The sequence below is a fragment of the Phymastichus coffea genome, unplaced genomic scaffold (assembly GCF_024137745.1).
Source record: "Phymastichus coffea isolate CEN01 unplaced genomic scaffold, Cenicafe_Pcof_1.1 PCOF00045, whole genome shotgun sequence".
Classification (NCBI taxonomy): Eukaryota; Metazoa; Arthropoda; class Insecta; order Hymenoptera; family Eulophidae; genus Phymastichus; species Phymastichus coffea.
This window is the reverse complement of record NW_026706856.1, coordinates 293,701-314,077: the sequence shown is the minus strand read 5'-3', so window position 1 is coordinate 314,077 and position 20,377 is coordinate 293,701. Positions and strand designations below refer to the sequence as shown.

General features: G+C 43.3%; 3 protein-coding genes across 6 annotated transcripts; 2 read left to right on the top strand and 1 right to left on the bottom strand.

Moving 5' to 3' along the window:
* Window positions 1-2,453: 2,453 nt before the first annotated feature.
* LOC131664789 (uncharacterized) lies at window positions 2,454-4,271 on the top strand. The gene is made up of 4 exons (XM_058936154.1): window positions 2,454-2,543; window positions 2,623-2,743; window positions 2,807-2,958; window positions 3,036-4,271. The coding sequence occupies exons 1-4, from the start codon at window positions 2,454-2,456 to the stop codon at window positions 4,122-4,124; spliced, it is 1,452 nt and encodes a 483-aa protein (XP_058792137.1). The 3' UTR covers window positions 4,125-4,271.
* A 205-nt stretch (window positions 4,272-4,476) lies between these two features.
* Window positions 4,477-10,642, top strand: LOC131664788 (circadian locomoter output cycles protein kaput). Of its 2 annotated transcripts, none has more exons than XM_058936152.1 (12): window positions 4,477-4,904; window positions 5,328-5,387; window positions 5,449-5,597; window positions 5,669-5,760; window positions 5,832-6,036; window positions 6,246-6,341; window positions 6,445-6,517; window positions 6,593-6,831; window positions 6,908-7,152; window positions 7,234-7,734; window positions 9,142-9,315; window positions 9,397-10,642. In XM_058936152.1, the coding sequence occupies exons 1-12, from the start codon at window positions 4,861-4,863 to the stop codon at window positions 9,775-9,777; spliced, it is 2,259 nt and encodes a 752-aa protein (XP_058792135.1). In that variant the 5' UTR covers window positions 4,477-4,860; the 3' UTR covers window positions 9,778-10,642. The 2 variants fall into 2 exon arrangements, with proteins under 2 accessions (XP_058792135.1, XP_058792136.1); XM_058936153.1 differs by having other exon boundaries at window positions 4,478-4,904; window positions 5,343-5,387.
* Window positions 9,530-17,621, bottom strand: LOC131664790 (protein henna). 3 transcript variants are annotated; one of them, XM_058936158.1, is made up of 8 exons: window positions 17,243-17,621; window positions 15,565-15,693; window positions 15,330-15,484; window positions 15,072-15,254; window positions 14,810-15,006; window positions 14,468-14,730; window positions 14,167-14,396; window positions 9,530-9,667 (listed from the first exon to the last, which is right to left on the bottom strand). In XM_058936158.1, exons 1-8 carry the CDS (start codon window positions 17,297-17,299, stop codon window positions 9,640-9,642), a joined length of 1,242 nt encoding a protein of 413 aa, XP_058792141.1. In that variant the 5' UTR covers window positions 17,300-17,621; the 3' UTR covers window positions 9,530-9,639. The 3 variants fall into 3 exon arrangements, with proteins under 3 accessions (XP_058792141.1, XP_058792139.1, XP_058792140.1); XM_058936156.1 differs by lacking the exon at window positions 9,530-9,667 and adding an exon at window positions 10,005-14,004 and having other exon boundaries at window positions 17,243-17,615; XM_058936157.1 differs by lacking the exons at window positions 9,530-9,667; window positions 17,243-17,621 and adding exons at window positions 10,005-14,004; window positions 15,763-16,100.
* Between the last annotated feature and the right edge of the window lie 2,756 nt (window positions 17,622-20,377).

Genomic DNA, 20,377 nt, shown 5'->3' with positions numbered 1-20,377 from the left:
GGATACCGAAGGCACTGCAATAACATGACGTGACGCTGACGAATCCATCCGAATGAAACATATCCGAGCGCACCGAGACCAGCTCTGCGGATGGGCCTTGCTCAATACTTACTCTCTGATCGTTAGGCCTGAGTATCATCGCAATAAAACAACTCGGTTCTTCCACCATTGATGCAAACTTTTCTTGCACATGTTCGCTGTGTTTTACGCAACGTTTCGATTGGAACTACTTGTTCTACTACTCTCGATTGCTGAGCTTACGTCTATTTTCTTGTAATGTTGCCCCGCAGCCCATTCGGCTACAAATCCACAACTGTTTCACGTCGGTGTTTTAGCGTCAACATGAACAACCCGGCGCACCACATCTATAGGTATTCCATATTTGTAAGAAAAATCGCCTGATTTTGTAAATTAACAATGGTGAAAGTTGGAGAGTGCAGGCTAAATTGACGACAATGTGAAAAGCTCAGTCAGCCTTGTATTTGTTAGCATTGTAATTGTCAAACGTCGACCGAATATTTCGGCAGATTGTATAGAAAATAAGACTGCATGCCTTTACCCAGCGTACTTTCCTGCGACTAGATATGTGTCTGTATGCGTGCGCGCGAGCCTGTCTAAGTACTATGTTTTTCCATGAAAATTCTTCTAGACATTTCTGTCTAAAAGTCGAGAGAGTGGCGACAAAGACATACCGATATCGATCCATATATTTTTTTACATGCATCAATTTTCGTTGCAAGTATCTAGAAGTAGAGGCGCATTTATATTTCAAGGAAAATCAATACAAGAATCACGGTCCAATTGTATAGAGTAGAACACCTTTCATCGGATTGCAATAATTGTCGGGAAGGTCGTTAATCTATGATCACGTAAATTGAAATTGTACAGAATTAAGTAGATGACGATCGGCCATGAAAATGGTGCGATTCGACTGATCAATCGATAAATGTGCCCCAAGGCGGGCGTTGCGGGCGTTGCGAGCGTTGAGCTGCGATAGGCAAGCTTATACATTTTAAACTTGATACATACATAATAACTAGTTCGTTTTTCTACTCGCTCTTGTAATTTTCGTGATACAAGATGTAAGGAGAAGCAAGCTAATGCTTTGCAATTGTGATTGTATCGTCTCCTTTCCATCTACTGTTTCTCTATAAGGACATTTCTTCGACTGAAATCGCGAGAGAGATATATGTAGATGAATAGCTTGATCGCTTCAACTCCTCATATTTTTTTACGCTAATATTAAAGAGAAAATAATGTAAGTCGAACCTCTTTATGTTGTTCCATTGTCTGTAAGACTCAATATACGCTAGCGCATAGTAATTTATTTCCATCACTCGACTTCACATGCCCATCGAATATCTTGAGACTTTTAAATCCCAGAATGTCATATCAATCGTGCAATCAAATATTCAATAAGGAATACGTAAGAGACTTTGATAGCCACGTGTTTTCAAAGCTTATTTCCATTCTAATTGCTTTTTTCCAATCGTCGTCGTCGTCGTCATCCTCATTATCATTATTATTATTATTATTATTACTATTATTATTATTATTATTAACACAACTATTATAATTTTTATTCTTATTCTTATCATCATCATCATCATCATTACCATCATCATTATTACTATTATTATTATCTGCGGCACATTCGGCGTTGTAACTTCAAATCGTATACTAAACTTGTTGACTTAATTGTGAGCTTCATTTTATTGAACCATCGAGATTTTGTAAAACATTTGCTGTGTTTGCGCTTCTTGAAAATTGCTGTCATTTCTTTAACGTCGAAAAGCAAGAGACAAAAAGAGAAAAACGCGATTATATTCATACGCAATGAATGTAACATTTTGAAAAATAATTTTTGCATAAGAAACGTTGAATTGTGCTAGATAAATATTATCTTGTAATTCCTACTTTTAGATTATCTACGAAAAACCACTTATGTTACGAAAATTCGATTGGAAGAAGGCCGAATGATTGTTCATGATCGATGTTTATTATTGTTTTTTATATTGTATTTTCTAGCTAAATTTTAGTTTTTGCGGCCTCGTAAAAACGCCTTCACTTAGAGGCATATTTTCATTGATTTTTCTTTTTCTATTTTATTTTCTTCCATCCCCTTTTACAAAAGTTTGTAAATCATACATTGTGATATTACTGTGTAGCCTATCTTGTAATATTCTTACGAACGCGACTCTATAACGAATGTAACATTCGATTTTCCATTTTTACTTTAACTTTTCTATATTTATCTCATTGCTTCATATCGAATTTATTACAAATAAACTTGAGAAATCGACTGAGAAATTGGAGTTGTCGTTGAAAATTAATAAATCCTTGTCCCCTATCGATGAAATTGCTCGTTGCAAATGTCGTAATAGTCGCAATGAGCCCTCGGCGTACTTCACGTTTATTATTACAGCCCGGCGGATTTTCAATATTAGAGTAGCATGAGCGCTGATTTGCCTTTCTTTGAAAAATATTCAATTGCCCCTAGTCCAAGTCGAGATTACTATGGAATAAAGGTGTTCGCCAATCAAGTACGTTGCTCTCCATGGCCATTTGTTTTTATCGATCGTGACGTTTCTACCAGAAAAACATGAATTTTGGCAATTGTAGGTTACTTTGTATCAGTGGAAAATATCTCATGGACCACACTTATCTCCAATAGTGCGCGTTATCAAATTTTCCGAGTTGAGCAAAGAAAAAACAGCGAAGGAGCTAATCGAGCATGTGTTTGGTAAAGCGGCGTAAGCAACCATTTTGACGATATGCTTTAACGAATTCTTTGAATAACTTGAAGGCGCCAATGTACTGAGATATCTAGAACTAGCTGCATCGAGCGGACCCAGCACTCTGTTGACCCTTCCCAAAGAAATCCTCGAAAAATTAGTAACGTATTTGAATTACAAAGATATCAGTGAACTACTGCGTACGTCGACTGTTAGTTCGCAGGTGCGCTGTGTGACAAACGTTTCCAACAGTCCAATACATTACAGAAAGTAATCGGGGCGTCTTTGCGAATCCAACAGGTATTCGACAGAGATCCTATTTGGGAAATACTGTACAAACAATCGAAAGCTTCGTCCGACTTTTCCGAGATGGACAAAGCAGTGGCTGCAAACAGGGGATTCAAGAAGCTCGTGCAAGATCATCAGGTCAGATCTACAGCGAAGAAGAGCATCAAATTCATAGACGGCAGCGCGAAACGTCATCAAACTACGACAAGCAAAAATGATCGAGTCAGACGCTCGGCCAGTGTTACTATAACCGAGGCACAAACGCAAAGGCAAGAGCACGTGACACCTGTGGCGAGAACACGACAGACCACGAGCAGCAATCCGAGGAAAGGCCAACAACCATTGAAACCGCTCGCGAAAACCGGCAGCCAAGTGCAAGGGCAAACATTGAGTTTGTCAAGGTCTGGAAAGAGCATGTCCGATGAGAAGTCGTCGATCTTCGCCAATTGTGAAAAGTTCGCTGACAAAAATATTGCTATACAAGCTTGTCGGGGTTTCAAGTCCATCAAGGAGACGCCCACCAACAAGCCAAACACTCACACGAAGGCCATGAGTAAGTACAAGTTCGTCAATGAAGATCGAGAGAAAACAGAATTATTATTACCCAAGGCATTTTTCAAATCGGCAATTGTTCAATCTGACTTGGACGACAACGAGGTCCCGGACGAGCTACCGAAAAGTAAAAGCATGATGATCGAGAGTCCGAAAAGTAGCTTCTGTAAGCGCTCCAGTCACGCATTTGGCGATAGCAAGGTTAAAGCGCAAGCTCCACTCGGTCCAGTCGGCAAAGGCAAAAAGGCGTCGGAATCGGCGCGCAAAGGCCACAAAAGCCTGAGCAATGCCTGGAAAAGTGCGAGGAATGACGATAGAAGCGACGACTCGGACGAGAGTGGAATGTCGTTTTTGATGAAAAGATACCTGGAGGCAAGCAACGAGGTGGCGAGAAAACTTTCCGAATGTCAGCGCCTGGCGAATGCTACGAAAAGCTCAAGCGTACAAGCGGACATGAGCGACATAGGCGATCGTAAGCCTCTCAAAAAGCTGCACAAGTACGCGCCGCCTTGCATCGACAAGCCAGCGGCCCGCAAAAAGCTCCGATAAGCATGCACGCTGCGCCATCTAAATCTTTCGTACAAGCACTTGTTCGCTTTCTATTTGTTGACAACTTTCATACAAAATTCTACGAGTTCACGAAATACAACGATCAAACAAATGCATTGCAAAGACTTTTTGTAAGCTTAGCCACGACCAAACCTGAGGCGAACAGAACGATGCTGGAAGCTCGTACAGGTAGCGCTTGTGGCGGTCAAACGCGCGATCAGGTCGTTCAGGTATGAGCGTATGAGCTTTGGTTTGGCAGTCGTTCGCTTCGTCATCGCAGTCGGCGGCAATACAATTACGATTCTTCGTGTCGCTTGCGTCTGCACTGCGCGCGCATGTAAATCCGGTCGAGTGCGCTTGCGCAGTGCTCCCGTGGACGTGATCGCGTCGCGCTCGGGTATCGCGCAGACGAGTCGGAGCAGAAGAGGCGAGACGCAACGCGGTACCATGATGCAGTGCTTCCCTGCCAGGTAGTCGTTTTGACAACCTACCGACAGTGTCGACTGCTCGCCGACTGCCGTTTGCCGCTTTGGAAATGGCAGCGAGTGACCGATCTTAGCAGCATCAGCAGTGAAGCGTGAGTGCGTCCTCGTTGCTGATCCTCGGCTCGTTGAACAGTGCATTGCGGCGCATTTCTCTGCCCGTCCGAGGTCGCGCTCGCTCGCGCCTCCGCGAATCGTAGCCGTTCCACGACTCACTGCCCACAGCCGCTCCTCGACGCACAACCAGCAACGCAATGGCGAGCTACATCAGAAACCGGAGCTCCACTCGCCAGTCCGAGTAAGTCTTTGCCACAATCCGGCTAACCGCTCTACTCTTCCCTGACCGTGACCTCTCGCCTGTACCAGACACCAACTCCCATCTCCGTCAGGGCCCGTCCCGATTACCTGCCATATCGATCGTGCTTACATACCTTCGATATATCACAGCTGGTGCTACTCGCTATTGTCCAATTTAACCTTGTTCGCTTGCGCAAACGTACATTTTACACAGTCGATTGTCGGCTTTTTGCTCAGCGTCTCGCAAAGTTCATCAGTACTTTTGTGCAAAATCAGAATGCTCACACAATACCTAGTACATTTTTACCTGACCAGTGCTACCGATACGAACGTTCGATCCTCAATAACATTCACACTCCCTTACGGGCTTTATTGCATTGACTATTTTCCACTCGTCAAAGCAGTTTTAATAATAATCATTAAGTTTGTCGGTTTTCAGCGAAACTATGGATGACGACAATGATGAAAAAGATGATACAAAAAGGTTCGTTTATGCTTTATTTGTGTAACATTGTTAAAAATCTATTAATCCACTTATTTTGCAGGAAATCACGAAATTTGAGTGAAAAGAAACGAAGAGACCAATTCAATATGTTAGTTAATGAACTGGGCAGTATGGTTAGCACAAATACAAGAAAAATGGATAAATCTACAGTCCTCAAATCAACCATACTTTTTCTTAAAAACCACAATGGTCTGTGCTATTTATTAAAGTTAATATATAGCTAACCAATTGTATATTAATAATCAATTTTGACTTTGTAGAACTGGCGATCAGATCAAGAGCTCACGAAATACAAGAAGATTGGAAGCCTTCGTTTTTATCAAATGAAGAATTTACCCACTTAACTTTAGAAGTAAGGAACGCTAGAATATCTTATGTAGAACATTGCTACCTATGTTCTATTTATTTATTTCTCACTTTTAGGCACTGGATGGATTTATCATAGTTTTCTCATCGTCTGGACGAATTTATTATGCTTCCGAAAGCGTAACTTCACTTTTAGGGTATCTTCCAAGTGAACTAATGAATTCTACTATTTATGAAATTGCCTTTCAAGAAGATCAGTCCCAATTATATAATATTTTAGCGAATTCAAATAATACCAGAGATCAAAATAGTATTAATAAAGGTTTGTATATAAAAAGATTTATTTTGTAATAAGTCTTTTTGGTATATATAGATAGATGTTCTCTTGATAAAGAAGAAATGTATTTTTGAATCAGATCGTATTCCTTTTTTAATAACAAAATTCTTTCAAAGTTGAAAAATCATTTTTCTACAAACTTTCAAACATGATTATATCAATCGATTTCAATAATGACTTGATTATTTTTATAGAGCACCAAGTATCATTCACATGCCATATTAAAAGAGGTGGTTTCGATTTCCGAGAGGAGCCAATTTACGAACTTGTCCAATTTGTTGGTTATTTCCGTAAGTTTACAGTTGATTATTTTGCGATTTTTTAAATATACTCAACGTTGACTTTATTTAGTAACGATGTTATTATTGAAAATTACCTGTTTCGGATTGTTAGGAACAGACAATGACACAGATACCGATAGTATTATTTCAAATAGATTCAGCAGTGGTATCTCTGGTGAAACTAAGTAAACTACTTAAATCGTATATCAATTTTTCTCAAGACATTAATGAATTGGTAATACTAATTTTACGATTTCTAGAACGGTTTTCGTGTGCACGGGACGATTGCAAATGCCGCAATTAATACGAGAAATGTCTGTTGTGGATAATACAAAGACAGAATTCACATCTAGGCACAGCTTGGAATGGAAATTTTTGTTTTTGGACCATAGGGCTCCACCAATAATAGGATACTTACCCTTTGAAGTTTTAGGCACATCTGGATATGACTACTATCACGTAGACGATCTCGATAAAGTTGTAACGTGCCATGAATCTTGTAAGTTTTTGTTATCTGAACAATAAATTGATAACCATACTTGATTACTGTATTATTTTCTTAACAAATATTGCAGTGATGAAAAAGGGAGAAGGTACATCTTGCCACTATAGGTTTCTAACCAAAGGTCAGCAATGGATTTGGTTGCAGACCCGCTTTTATATAACGTACAATCAGTGGAACTCGAAACCAGAATTTATTGTTTGCACGCATCACGTAGTAAGTTATGTTGATGTAGTGAAACAGATGAGAAGTGGTGATGATGAATTCTCAAATTCAAAAACACAAGACGACGTAATGTCATCGAATAAGAAACCACAGGTAAGAATTGCTTGATTATATTTGCTTATCAAAATACCAAATTTAACGATAAGTTTTTTAAAGAAAAATATGTAATTATAGAACACGTCGATTCACATTAGAACGCCTTCTTGGTCATCAAAATCATCAAAAACGTCACGATCAGTGCAAGCGCGATCCCGTCTTCGCCACGGTAATGAATCGGATACAACGTCCGTATCTGCTTGCTCTCAGAGCTCGCGTTCATTTCAGCAAACGCCACTGTTAGCTACAGGGAATAAGGCCGCATCGGCCAATAGCTCAACAAGTTCGAAACCAATTATATCAAATAGCAACGGTAGATCTGTAGACTCGCAGCAACAACAACAAACACAGTCACCTTACCAACCTCAGCCACAGCAGCAGCCACAATCACAACAACAACAACAACAGCAGTCGCCGCAACAACAACGAATGTCCCAAAAAATGAAGGTTGAACAACAGCATTGTACAGACTTTCTGGAACCTACGCAATATTCAACTGTGCCCATGGAAACAATTGTTGCTGGAGCCTATACAGGAACCACTGATCCAGCATTGATATCCCCATTGCAGACTACAGAGGTTTGAACCGTCAATTTATTTACATTTTCTCCTATCTATTTAGTACATAATTCACTTGATCCACACAACATAATAGTAAATCATGCATTAAGGGAGTAAAATTAATTATTTTTTCTTGTATTACACTACTAATAGTTTTTTCTCATTTAGCGACTCTCAACTTAATTACTATTTTCCACATATCATGCTGAAAACCCCTCTTCAAGTCTCTCATTAAACAATACATCGTTATTATATTCATCGCTATTTGAAGCTTACAATTTTATTAGTCAAAGAATTTATTGAGATAATTTAACTTTCTTTAAGGTAGGGACTTAATACCCTATAAGAGACTATGCTTGAATTTTGAATTCACGTGTGATATTACAGTACAGCGCTGTGGTATTATGTTTGTGATATTAAACGGTAATCTTTCTGTCCATTAAATAATTTCTGACAGCCGGATTCATTGTACAGTAATCTATTTGCACATAAACGAGCGAATTTTTCAGTTCATCAAATGTTTTGTAGGTAAATATCAGTTTTCAAACTATCCAAAAATTTCTAAATATAGACTGGCTTAGACTGGCTTAGACTGGCTACCATTAAATCAACTGTACTCTTATTTTTCAGTTTGACTATCGAATGAGTCCTTGTACATTAATAAACTCATTCTTAACAAAAATTACAGCAGTTTGCGCATAGTAGGTTGACATTGGGCTGGACTTATTTTAAGTAAATGATATGTACGATCAAATTGTGAGAAAATAGTACATTAACTGACTAGTACGGGAAAGTAGATTGTTGTCTTGTGTGAGGTTTAAGCTCGAGCAAAACAATGGTGGAAATGCATACAAGACGAGAATCTCTTTCCCGAACATATCAGTTATCGTATTTTTCGAAAGAAGGTGTGAAAAGCGCGACTTTGAGCGCACATTTTCCGCCAAGCAAGTAATTTGGGTTCCGGATTTTTTTTTTTATTTGTAACATAATTTATTTTACTTACAACTGAAGAGTATAAAGACTATATTCATTGACTTGAAAGTGGGAATAAAAACTCAATTCCTCCATCACTGGTTAATTCTTTTTGATTTTTCCTAATCCAGTTTTTTGCATATAATATCCACTTTAATCGGTCCCGTGTATGTTTTATTTAGTAATTTGAAGCTAATAGTTGACTTAATTCTATTGCCTTTCAAAACTCAAATAATTCAATGAATACACGTTTAATATCAACAAATTCTTATAATTGCAACGATAAACAGTTAATTTATTTAGGTATTCAATACTGCAAATGTAAAATTTAATATTCGATTTTGCATCAAATACATGTAATAATCATACTTGCATTGAGCATATCACAATTTCTTATGGCATATTATACGTTTAAGTGAAATAGTTATAAGAACGAGAATAATTCTGTTGTAGCTACTTCATCAGCAAACATTGGTAATGACTCCAACCCAGAATCAGATTCAAGATGAGCTTCAACGTAAACATGAAGAATTGCAGCAACTAATCGTCCATCAGCAGGAAGAATTGCGAAGAGTATCAGAGCAATTGCTGATAGCAAGATATGGCATTTTTTCTCCACTATTAAATGTAAACAAAATCATTTAATTTTTAATCTACATTACTTTTCAAAAGATCATTTGTATTAAATGATATAAATTTGGTTTTCAGGTAGGGGTTTCATACAATGCTAATTTATGTCAACAAACAACACGATGCCTAAATACTTCTCACCAGAGCGTTCCAGGAGTTAGTACATTTCCAGTTCCAATTACGCTCCCCGTCAACATTGTATCCTCGGAACTTTTTCCCCACCCATTGCCGGTCAACACCGTTACAGCACCTCCAATGGCGTCTCACGGTAATGTTGTTCAGATGATGACTCCTCAACAGCAATTCCAAAATCATCCGCAGCTAACTCAACAGCAAAATCAGCAACAACCTGAAGAGCAAACTTCAGATTTAATCACTTTCCAAATGTGCCAACCGAATGATCTACTTTACACAAACATCGAACCTCCCAACCAACAGCAAAGATCAAGTAGCAATTGATTCCAAAGTATGAATGTTCCCTAATATTTTAATTTATAATCACAGTTCTTTCACTCGTGAACTAAATTATATTAATATAGTTACACAGTTGCAAAAAGAAATACTAATAAGAAACATGGATATCAGTGTGAAACTTTAGAAACTATGGAGGATTTTGAATCGTATATACATGATTAAGCAAATGCTTACGTCACTCAAAATAAGATTTAAAAACTTTTGAGTGATGGTAATAGATGTCTTTTGTCATTAACACTCACAGGTAAAAATCAAACGAAACTACAGTGCAGAATAGAATTTAATTATAGGTTTAGTTAGTTGGTTAGATTATCAAGTTACCAATGTAAGAAAAGTGTGTAAAATTTAAACATACGTGCAAATAACAGTGCACATAACACGTGTGTGAGTTTTATGTTTTTATCGATTAAACTGTATATGCTCATGCGCGCGCGCGAGTGTGTGTGTGTGTGTATGTGTGTGTGTGTGTTCGTGTTCGTGTGTTCGTATATGGAGACTGTATACGTCTCCATGGTTCGTGTTCATATTGCGTGTGTTTTAAATTACATGGCAGCACCACCTCGATGTGTGCAGCCAGCACCAGACGGCGCCACTCCTCAGTCATCTTGCAAACGAGCTAGGAAGCAGGCTGTAGTCCCAAGACATGTATAAATAAGACATTCGACTTCAATTATTCCTCTATTTTCAAAAGTCATTTCTAAGTCAGCAAGCCTTGCTGGCTAACGGTTTCGCTTCGCGCCTTTTTCTGTAAAAGTAATCTCAAATACATGTTCTTTGCCCTAATCTCTGGCGGCCCGAACTGTACTTGTAAACTTTTGTAAATATCATTAAATGACAAGTTTTAACTACGCGCCTTCGCCTTCTTTTAATCGCTTTTCCCTTCAAATCTCCCGGAATGCTCGACAACTGGTCGAGTGCGCATGGCGACATTCGATTAGGCTCGTCGCACATCAAATTCGCTCATACAGTTTCTAGAGATTGATTCTGTCCACCCCATTTCAAATTGAAAATATCAGCTTGTAAATATGTCTTTTCCTGCGTAGGTATGTTAACACAACCAAGTTTTCAATAGTGTACTGCATTGTGTTAAATCAAGTCAGTATAAGAACAAATTAAATAAAATAAATAAAAAAGAAATTCAATTATGAATCATCACTGCAATACTGTATTCAGATAAGTGTTATTTATTTTATCACATTTGAAGTTACTAAAAGAATTTCATAATTTGTGGTTGTTTTTAGGATATTATCTATGCGGATGTAGAAGTTTGGACTCAATGAAGTAAGTAAAGAAGAGGAAATAAACAAATTATTAGATGGTGGAATTGGCTTGAAAAGACTTTCTCATTGAGCATTAATCACAGCTATCACTGTCTCAGTGAAGGTAGATAGAAATGCTGTTTTTTCGAAGTTCCACTTGCCCAATCTACATGACAAAACATAATTACTATGCATAAATATGACATAGCATTTGCATCTACATCAACTGAAACAGTGACCAACAATTGAGTTAGATTCCATAAAAATTTTTTGATAGCTGAAATTATAAGGCTTGATTAACAAGTCTTTTGAAACTATGTGCGATCGATAAAACGTCATCAGTATTCATGACTTCAATGGGTTTGTTTCATTAAACATTAATTACAGCTGTGAAAAAGTATTTCTATAAATATTCTTCACAACTGAAGTAAATTAAAATGAGTCTCTACCTAAACTTGACCTTTATAAAAATTTATATGATGAAAAAATAAAACGTGTATGTAATAAGCTATACTCTTAAAAAAAATATGCAAGCATTTCATTTCATAGGATTGGTTAGTCGATCATCAATTGCAACAATCAAATTCTATTAATATGGATACCAAGAATAATAAAAATTCTATCTTTTGTAATGTTTCCAATTATTGAGAAATAAAATAAAATAATTTCTTATACAAATAACGTTTTTTATTATTGACGAATCCACTCATCCCTTATTACATTATTAAATCACTCATAAATTAGTCTTGAAATAATAAATTTTAAGTTTAAGTTTATATTACATCATACAATTCTTTTCATTTCAAAAAACGTTTTAAATAACACACCTATCCTAAAGACGCAACAGAAGGCATTTAAATCATGCCGTGTTGCAAGTTCTACAAACTGACATTTTCAATTCGAAATGGAGTGGACAGAATCAATGGACGGTGCTTGAGATTTTGTGATTTTCTCGTGATTTATCATCTCTTTCGAGAATGTCATTAAAATATCATGAACTTCATAATATACTTTCGTCGAATTATAAACGTATATTACCTATCTATTGACGTAGTTGAAGGAAAACAAATAAATCGAATTAAAGGAAAATTTTCTGTAATTCAAGTTACGAAAATTTGGATACTTTGGATAAGAATAAAACAAAGAAATATTAGTAATTATAATAATTGTGATAATTGATTTTGATCGAGCTTAATAGTGTACATGAGGAGTGTAGACAAAAGAACTATTCTTAAGCATATTGATATAGTTTTTCTATGTGAATTAAAGTAAATTAATTGACCCATGCCAATTTATTCTTTGAATGCACTGTGCGATTGTTATCGATACCATACTCAAGATCAAATTTAAAAATTAAGTTTTTCCCGAATGAAGGCACTGTAAGATTTGATTGACAGATCTTACTCATAATTGATTCAAGTCCAAGTGCAGAGCGAGAAGCCGGTTACATGAACATATTTTACTACTCACATTTGAACTCTAGCAAATACGATGATATCGCAGTGCCTTTCATGATTCAAAAGTAACAGATTTTTAAGTATAACTTATCTAAGTACGACTGGTGTATACTAATGATATAATTGGCATTTCAGAGGATTTCAGTCTAAAAATTACCGATAAAATGTAGTAGAATTAATTTTTCAACTGTTTTTTATTTTAAGATAATATAAAATTTTATATTTTTGGATAATCGATAAGAAAACGCAAACAAAAATTCTTTTTCTATATTTTGAATGAATATATCTAGAAAAAAATTGGTCATCTGAATAATTTGAGAACCATCCACGACTTTAATGGTTACAAAGCTTTTGGCTTTATTACGTCTTCAAATGAAATTTTGAGGAATAGTCTTTCGCTGGTGAGATCTTAAGTAAATAGACTGTTTGAAGACAAGCTGCGCAAAATGTATTATGTTTTACAGGAATAAATAAGAGAAGATTATGTTTACCAAGAAAATACCGCGAAGTAACGTAAAGTATAAAGATATTCCTTATAAAACTAGTAAAAGCATACTGATTGTACCAAAATATCGCTTTGTATGAATGCATAAAATTAGTTGGATAATGAAATAGCAATTTTATATTTGACACGTTAAGAGCAGGGTATCAACTATCCAATCACGTAATGAAATTCTCAGAAATAAAACCTAATCAGCGTTTCGATTGCAATAGTTCAATGCCCAATCGATGAAAAATTGTAAAAAGTGTAAAATTGTAAGCTACACAGGGTAAATTTACTTTTAAACAGTCCAAATGTATAATATATTTTGTTATTCACATGATATATAAATTAAAATAAAATATTTTAACGTACTTGAACATGCGTGAATGTCACTGATGATATGTATATAATATCGTAGACTAAGGTATATAGTGAGTACGGTTAATCCGTAAGGCTTTAATTTTTAACGATCGGGTTATGAGGTTCTGAATATGCGTCTTATTAAGAAAACGTCATTGCAATTCGAGTCAACGATAGATGTTAATATTACTTTATTTATCATATTAAAAATGCAAAAAGAGCGTATCTCCAAATTGTTTATTTGTAATTATTCTGAATAAAAATGCTGTCTAAATAAAATGGATCGATCATTAGCCCACTTTTCTTCGAATAGTCGTATAAATACGACAATCTCGCTGAGAAAGCAGCGGAGCTTTGAAAATATTGGCATGAGTGTTGCGAGAAACATGACACATGTAATCCCAGAAAAGGCTTAAAAGTAACGATAATGAGTTGAAAGATTAGAGGTAATTTTTGGACAAGACTTTTCATCAATGTTATAGCACTGCCTCAATTTTTCAGCTTCTTCAAGGCGTCCATTAAGATTTGCACCTCTCGATTGACATTTGTTACGAGTTCTTCAATCTGATATTTACTGTCGATAATGCTGATTGATTGGGTATAGGGGTCGTATCTCACGCCAAAGTTTCGTGGTATAGTTTCGGCGAATTTTCTGAAAGAGGGACAAACGAGTGAATAATGGAGATGTTGGAGCAAGAGGAAAGTGGATAGCGATGCACGATGGATCGGTGGAACGACCTATCGCGAAAGAACAAGGAACGAGGAACTAGCCGAGACCGGGTCCGAGCGGCCAGAGGGCCTCAGCTGAACTCACATCATCTTTTCCTTGGCATCCTCAAAGTCCTCCGCGACGAAGTAGACCGGCTGGTACTCGGTGATCGGGTACTTCTGCAGAGCCGTGGTGGCCGGCTCGAAGGGTCGCAGCTCGGGCTTGCCGCTGAGACTGTACTCGAGCTCGCCGAAGGACGAGAGCAGGCCCGCGCCGTAAGCCTTGAGCTCGCCGTTCTGCCGACACAGGCCGAACTCCACGGTGAACCAGAAGCACTGTGCCGAGCGAGAGGCTGCTGTCAGAGCGGGGGGCGAGGGGGGGCGAGACACTCACGGGCGAGACTCACCGTGGCGAGCTTCTCGATGTACTCGTCGGGCGCGCCGAGCGAGGCCAGGCCTATGACCTGCGAGAACTGCGCGAACGCCGGGTCGGCGAACAGCGGCACGTGGCCGAGCACCTCGTGGCAGACGTCGGGCTCCGGCGTGTACAGGGGCCTGCTGCTGTGCCTGATGTACTGCGTGCTGTGGAACACGCGGAAGGCCAGCCCGGCCAGGAAGTCGCGCGACGACAGCAGCCCGGCCACCGGGCGCAGCGTGAAGCCCGTGCAGTCTGCAACGTCGGCCAGTGCCTCAGCGGCTCGGCTCCCGAAAGATAGCGTACGCGCCCGCTCGCGTGCATCGTGCGCTACCTTTCAGGAAGTTGGAAATGTCCTCGAGCTGCGGTACGTTGTCCCGCCTGTAGCCGCAGTTCTCGATGAGCAGCGGGAACACGTGGTTGTGCTCCCTGCAGGCGTACCTGGGGTACAGCTCGGTCAGCTTGTCGAACACCGCGCCCCAGGTTCTCGTCTCCTCCTCGGTGTACTCCACTCTGGGGATCGGCTGGCCGCTGCAACACGCGGAGTTCTCAGACCGAGCGAGGCGCGGACACGAGACACGAGGGAGCGTCATTACTATTTGTAGTGGTAAGCGATGTCCGCGAAATACTTGCGCCTTGCGCGGTAAGTCGGGTCGGTGAAGCCCGGATGGTCCGCGTCCAGCTCGGCGCCGTACGACAGGATCTGGTTGGCGAACTTGTCGAGGTCGCGGATCCTGCGGGGAAACCACGGCACTGTTCCCAGATTGTCCCGGTAATTTCTGCAACAGTCGTCGTCCCCCGCTCTAGTCGCGACTCAATCGCAATTAATCATTGCAACCGGCAACCGCACCGACCTCGAGATTATCGAGAAGTAGCCGCACTGCCGTTGCAGTTCTTTGATAGCAGAGCCCAAGTCGCCTCCAGGAGCGCATTCCACGAAAAACTCGTAGCCGTCGGCTTGGCGCAAGCTGCTTCTCGACTCGATGTGCAGCAGGTTAATGTCGTATTTCTGCGATCAGAGTGGTTCGCTAGCGTTCTACCGTCGTTAGCCCGAGTTATGGAGTGACCGCTCAATCGCTGAATACTCACGGCGAAGAGTAGGAGGTAACGCGTGAGCGCGCCAATTTCGTCCTGCTCCTTGGGAGAGAAAATCAAGCAGGTGCTCTTGGACGAATCCGTGCCCTCTTTGATGTAATTGCCGCCGCTCATGAGTTTTGGCTGCAAAAGTCAAGGAAGAAAAATCCCGTAAGAGTTGCTCACTTTTAACTCGCGAAGCAGATCTCTCACGTCGAGGCTCATCATCTCGTCTAATTTGCGTGAAAGTCTTGATAGTCTTGATAGTCTTGATAGTCTTGATACGGGAGCACCGAACAGACTGACGGTCTGATGTCTCGGAGCAATGTCATGGGAAAACGGAAAATCGTGGCGATGCGTTGAATCGGGCGCTCGGTTCGGCTCTCGTAAATCGCACTGATTACGAAGAGGTTATCGAGGCAGCTCGAGTTCTTATACATACTTGAAGCCACTCTGGCGCTCCGCGCCCTTCCCTTCCGGCCTTCTCCTTCCTCCGGCAGCGCCAGCGTTCCCGCAGCATCAGAGCGCTCGCCTGATCCGGCCGATCGCTACCTCGCGCCTCGACTGACTTTCTCGCTTGTTGTTCTCCTTCGATGATTCGTTGCGTTTTTGCAATTGCATCTCTGTTATCTCTGCCAAGAGTCGGCAAGCAAGCATCTAAGTCGGCGGACTGTGAAAAACAGCGATTGTCCTAACGACGCGTCAAAAATGTCGAGAGCGCTAGCCGAAGAGCATTGCCAGCTGCAAAGCAGCGTTCGAGAGTAACGCCGTCAAGGATGACAGGCTTTCTTTCATCTAGGAGGAAAGAGGCCGAAGAGGCAGGCAGATTGAACGATCGATCGGCGCCCGGGAGTGCGTCGCCGAAGGCGCGCGAACAGCTGACCGATGAAATCCTGCCTGTCCGCTTGGTCGAGAGTAACGCAGCAGGCAAAGGGCGGCACGTAGCAGGCGGAAAGGGGGCCGCGGCGAGGACGACGCTCGAGAACACGGAAATTGAATCGAAGGATCGAAGCGCCTCAGGAATCGAATCTTGTACGCAAACACTCTCGCTCTTGGGCAATTCGTCCGCCGTTGGCTTCGTCCATCGGATATTTTCTTTTTTATTTGCCAGTGGCATTTGTGTAATGTACGTGCGTGCAACGTTTTCTCCTCATTATTATACAATCCATCTATCACGAGTAATTACGCAAACGCGAGCTTGATAAAAATTATTGGTCTTTCGCGTTTCCAATAACAAAGCGATCGTCGCTGTAGCCTCTAAAAATAACTCGATAAAGAAGTCTCCTCTTAGCCAGCCGAAGTTTTTCCATTTTCGAACCGGCTTCAGATTTTTCTGACAAACACGCTGCACGCGCCGTGCAAACTGGTTTTCGCGGTACGTAAGCAACGCGCTATTGGAAGAATCTCGAAAGCTATGATAATGAAGCCCCTTCGCAGACGAGCGTGCTCAAATCGGCACGCGAGCTAATAGCGAACCCGCAACGATCAAATTCTTTCGGAAGCTGCGCGCCGTTTATCTGGCGTTGATAACGCCGATAATCGTTAACTCACGCGACGAGCTGACAACAAAAGCAAGCGATCGTCGATGGCTTTGGGGTAGAGCACATATGCAACAACCCAACGAGTCGTCGATGGCGGAGTGCAGGTCAGCGGAGTCAGGACGCGGACCGAGGGAAGAAGAAAGAAGCACTACCTGGTCGGGAGACGAGTTGCTCAGCGGCTGCTGCCTGCTGTTGGCTGGGCCCATCATCGTCGATCTTCTCGTGCTCTGACTGACTGACTGACTGACTGACCGACCGACTGATTCGCCGGTACGAAACTGGAGGATGGAATCTAATGGCGTTGCGCGGCGGCTGCCGCTCGACCGCCGCTAAGCCTGGCCTCGTCTCTCTTATCCACGCCTCCTTTCGGAAAAGGAAAGTAAATGCAAGGGCAATCCAGCCGTCGGTTGTGCACTGCGGGCTCGAGCTCGCACCGCTGCACTTGCGACGGCACGCGTAAACGTAAACAGAGGCCAGGGGTCGGATGGATAGGTCAGGCACTTATCACTCGTGCCGTGCCGCTGTTATTGTAGCGATCTCTCTTCGACTTTCGTCATCGACAGCTCGAGTCGATAACGGTGTATCATTGCCGGGCCGCTCTTTCTTCTTCCAAGCTAGCCGAAACAAACCCATCGTTTGGAGCTCGGAAGCTCTTTTCACTGCGAGCGAGGCTGTCACAGTGGGGATTGGCTCCAGTGTCGAACGTGAAAACCGAATGGCGACGAGTCGTTCAAGCGCAATCTCCAGCCGCGAGCGAGCAGCTGCTCTTCGCAAAGAGACATAGACTACGTCTCGAACTTGATTGCTAGACGGAGGTTACTGGCATTGGGCATTGCGTGGCGGCTGAACATCCGCACGAGCTGTGCATCGCGTGGAATTGGCGGTAACTGGCGAGATTGTCCTCTTTCTCGCCGCGCCGTACTCCGTCGAAAATTTGCCGTCAGCGACGACAGAGACGCCGGAGAAGAGCGTGGCCGTGCGGTGGCCAACGAGCAGGCGCACCTAGCCGCCGTAGCGACGCGGCGCCGCGGCGTTCGCGCAGCCGAAAGCTCGACTCGCGGCGCGGCGCAGCTGCTGCGCGCAAACTCGACAGCCGCCAGTGCCCTGCTGCAAGTCCCGGTGCCATCATGCTGCTCGCCACCGGATTCGCTGTTCTGCTCGCACGCGCGCTCCCCTCCGGTAAGTCCAGCCACGACCACGATAACCGGCCGCAAGCCAGCCAGCGCGGCACGCGCGCCCGCGAGCATCCGCCTGTTTTGGAGTAGCGTCTTTGCAGCGCGGGCTCCACTAGCAGCAAGCTTGCAACGACCACGCGCACGGCGGAGCGTCTGGAAAGCAAGCGCCTCGAGAGATTCGTTGACAGGTGGCGGACGAAACCTCGCGACTCCAGAGCGGCACGCGCCAATCCGATTTTCCAATTGGCTTCCGATGCTGTTTACACTTTTTCTTCATCTTGCGCGAAAACGGAAGAATGGAGAAAAAAGCGATCCGTGGGACTATCCTCGTCCGATATTCCATAGGCTCGGGTAGCTTCCACTTGCCAGCAAGGGAACGTACGCGCGACGCCTTTTCCAGCTTAGGACTGGGACGCGCGCGAAGGACCGCTCGACTGGCTTGTTATTCTCGCTTGGCCGATTTCGCCGTGGATCAGAGCGTCGACGTATCGTTCCTGTACAGGGCACCGCGAGCTCGCAGCTTACGACTGCAAATCGGCTGGCTTCTCGGGCCGAATCGAACGATGGATGGCGATTCCGGAAGAAAGCGTTCTCCAAATCCAGCAGATCGAAAAGACACGCAGCAAGAAAGCCGCCCAGTTTTCTCGTACTGCGCGCATCTCGACGCGAGGACAAGTTCGAGAGTCGACAGTGGCGCGTGTGCGTTCGTTGGCGCGGAAACGCGACGTTACCGTAGTTGCCGTATCGCTGGCGCTCGTTGTCGAAACGCGGAGCAGGAAAGACTGCACGGCTACCGAACGACGATTCCCGGCAAACGGCAATCGCTTTTACGGCTTTTACGGGCGTCGTTGGTTTTAGTACTGGCAGCCGTTACAGCTCGTTACTGCAATTGATTAAATTGGGCTTACGGAGCACCAGGCGCATCCTCGGCCTTCCAGTCGATATCTCGCCGTTTAAACGTGGAACAAACGCTCGGCGAGTCGAGATGCTTTTCGTTCGAGTCGATATTTTCGCTGCAAGCTCTACTCGCCCTCTACGAAACGAAGCCGCACGAGCATGCATAAACGAGCATCAGGCGCGAACGCCTCCGCGTCCCTCCTCGTCCCTCCTCGTCCTTCAGCGGTGTAGCCCAGGCAAGCGTGAGAGAAGAGCAAAGTACGCTGAGCGTCGCAAAGTAAGCAGCAGCTGCTCGGGCTGTCGGACTACCGATCAGTCGGGTCGAGTATTTCCATTGAATCCAATTTGCGACACTCCGAAGCTCCCGCGCGCTCGATTCGCCACAGAAGAGTCACTTTGAAAACATCGTTGCTCGCTGAAAAGGACAGCTCGGACGAGCAACGGGATAGCGGCGCCTCGGTAGGCTCGTGAAAAGAGTCTCGTGGTCACGACCACCACTGAGCACAAGTCCAATCGCGGTCGTCCGAGGACGACGCGCCAACGCGGACAGCGAAAAGCTCGACGCGGCGGGAGGGCCGCAAGGGGCGCAAGGGCATTTTCGAGCGTCCGGAGACTCGCTGTTTCGCGTCTGCGACGGAAAGACGTCGGCGCAGCGGGCTACACGGATATCGGAGGCGCCCGCGGGATGCCGTTCCGATCGAACTCCAACAGAGGATCATCTCGGAGAGAGGGGCGCGTCTCGAGGGGAAGCTTGCTCAACGACTGATGGTAGCCGAGGATTGGGGTGAGTAATGCGCTTTGCGGCCTGAACTGGAGACGCCTCCTCGCGCGATTAATCGCAGTCAAGCGGCGGCAGTGCCTCGCTGCCGTTAGGTGCTTTCGGTGCTTGTTGAAAGCCGGTTGCGCGTTCCGCAGCCACCCGATGGAGCGTCGCGAAGCGGATTGAATAGTCGAGCCCGCCGCGCCGAAATACCTGCTCTCGAGCTCTGCTGCGATTTGCCACTCGGCGGCTAGTTTCAATGTTTCGAGGCGACGACGCTCGTAGCACCGGCTTTCCGCGACACGTGTTCGCGGCTGGATCCCCTGCAGGTGTGTTGCGTGCTTTTCGCCAGCTGTATCTAAAGACTAAACGCGCGGCCCGGCGGAGCTCGAGTTGGCGGGCGCAAAGTTACGCGCGCAGAGGGAGATTTCAGCCAAGTGAAAGTCTGATCAGCG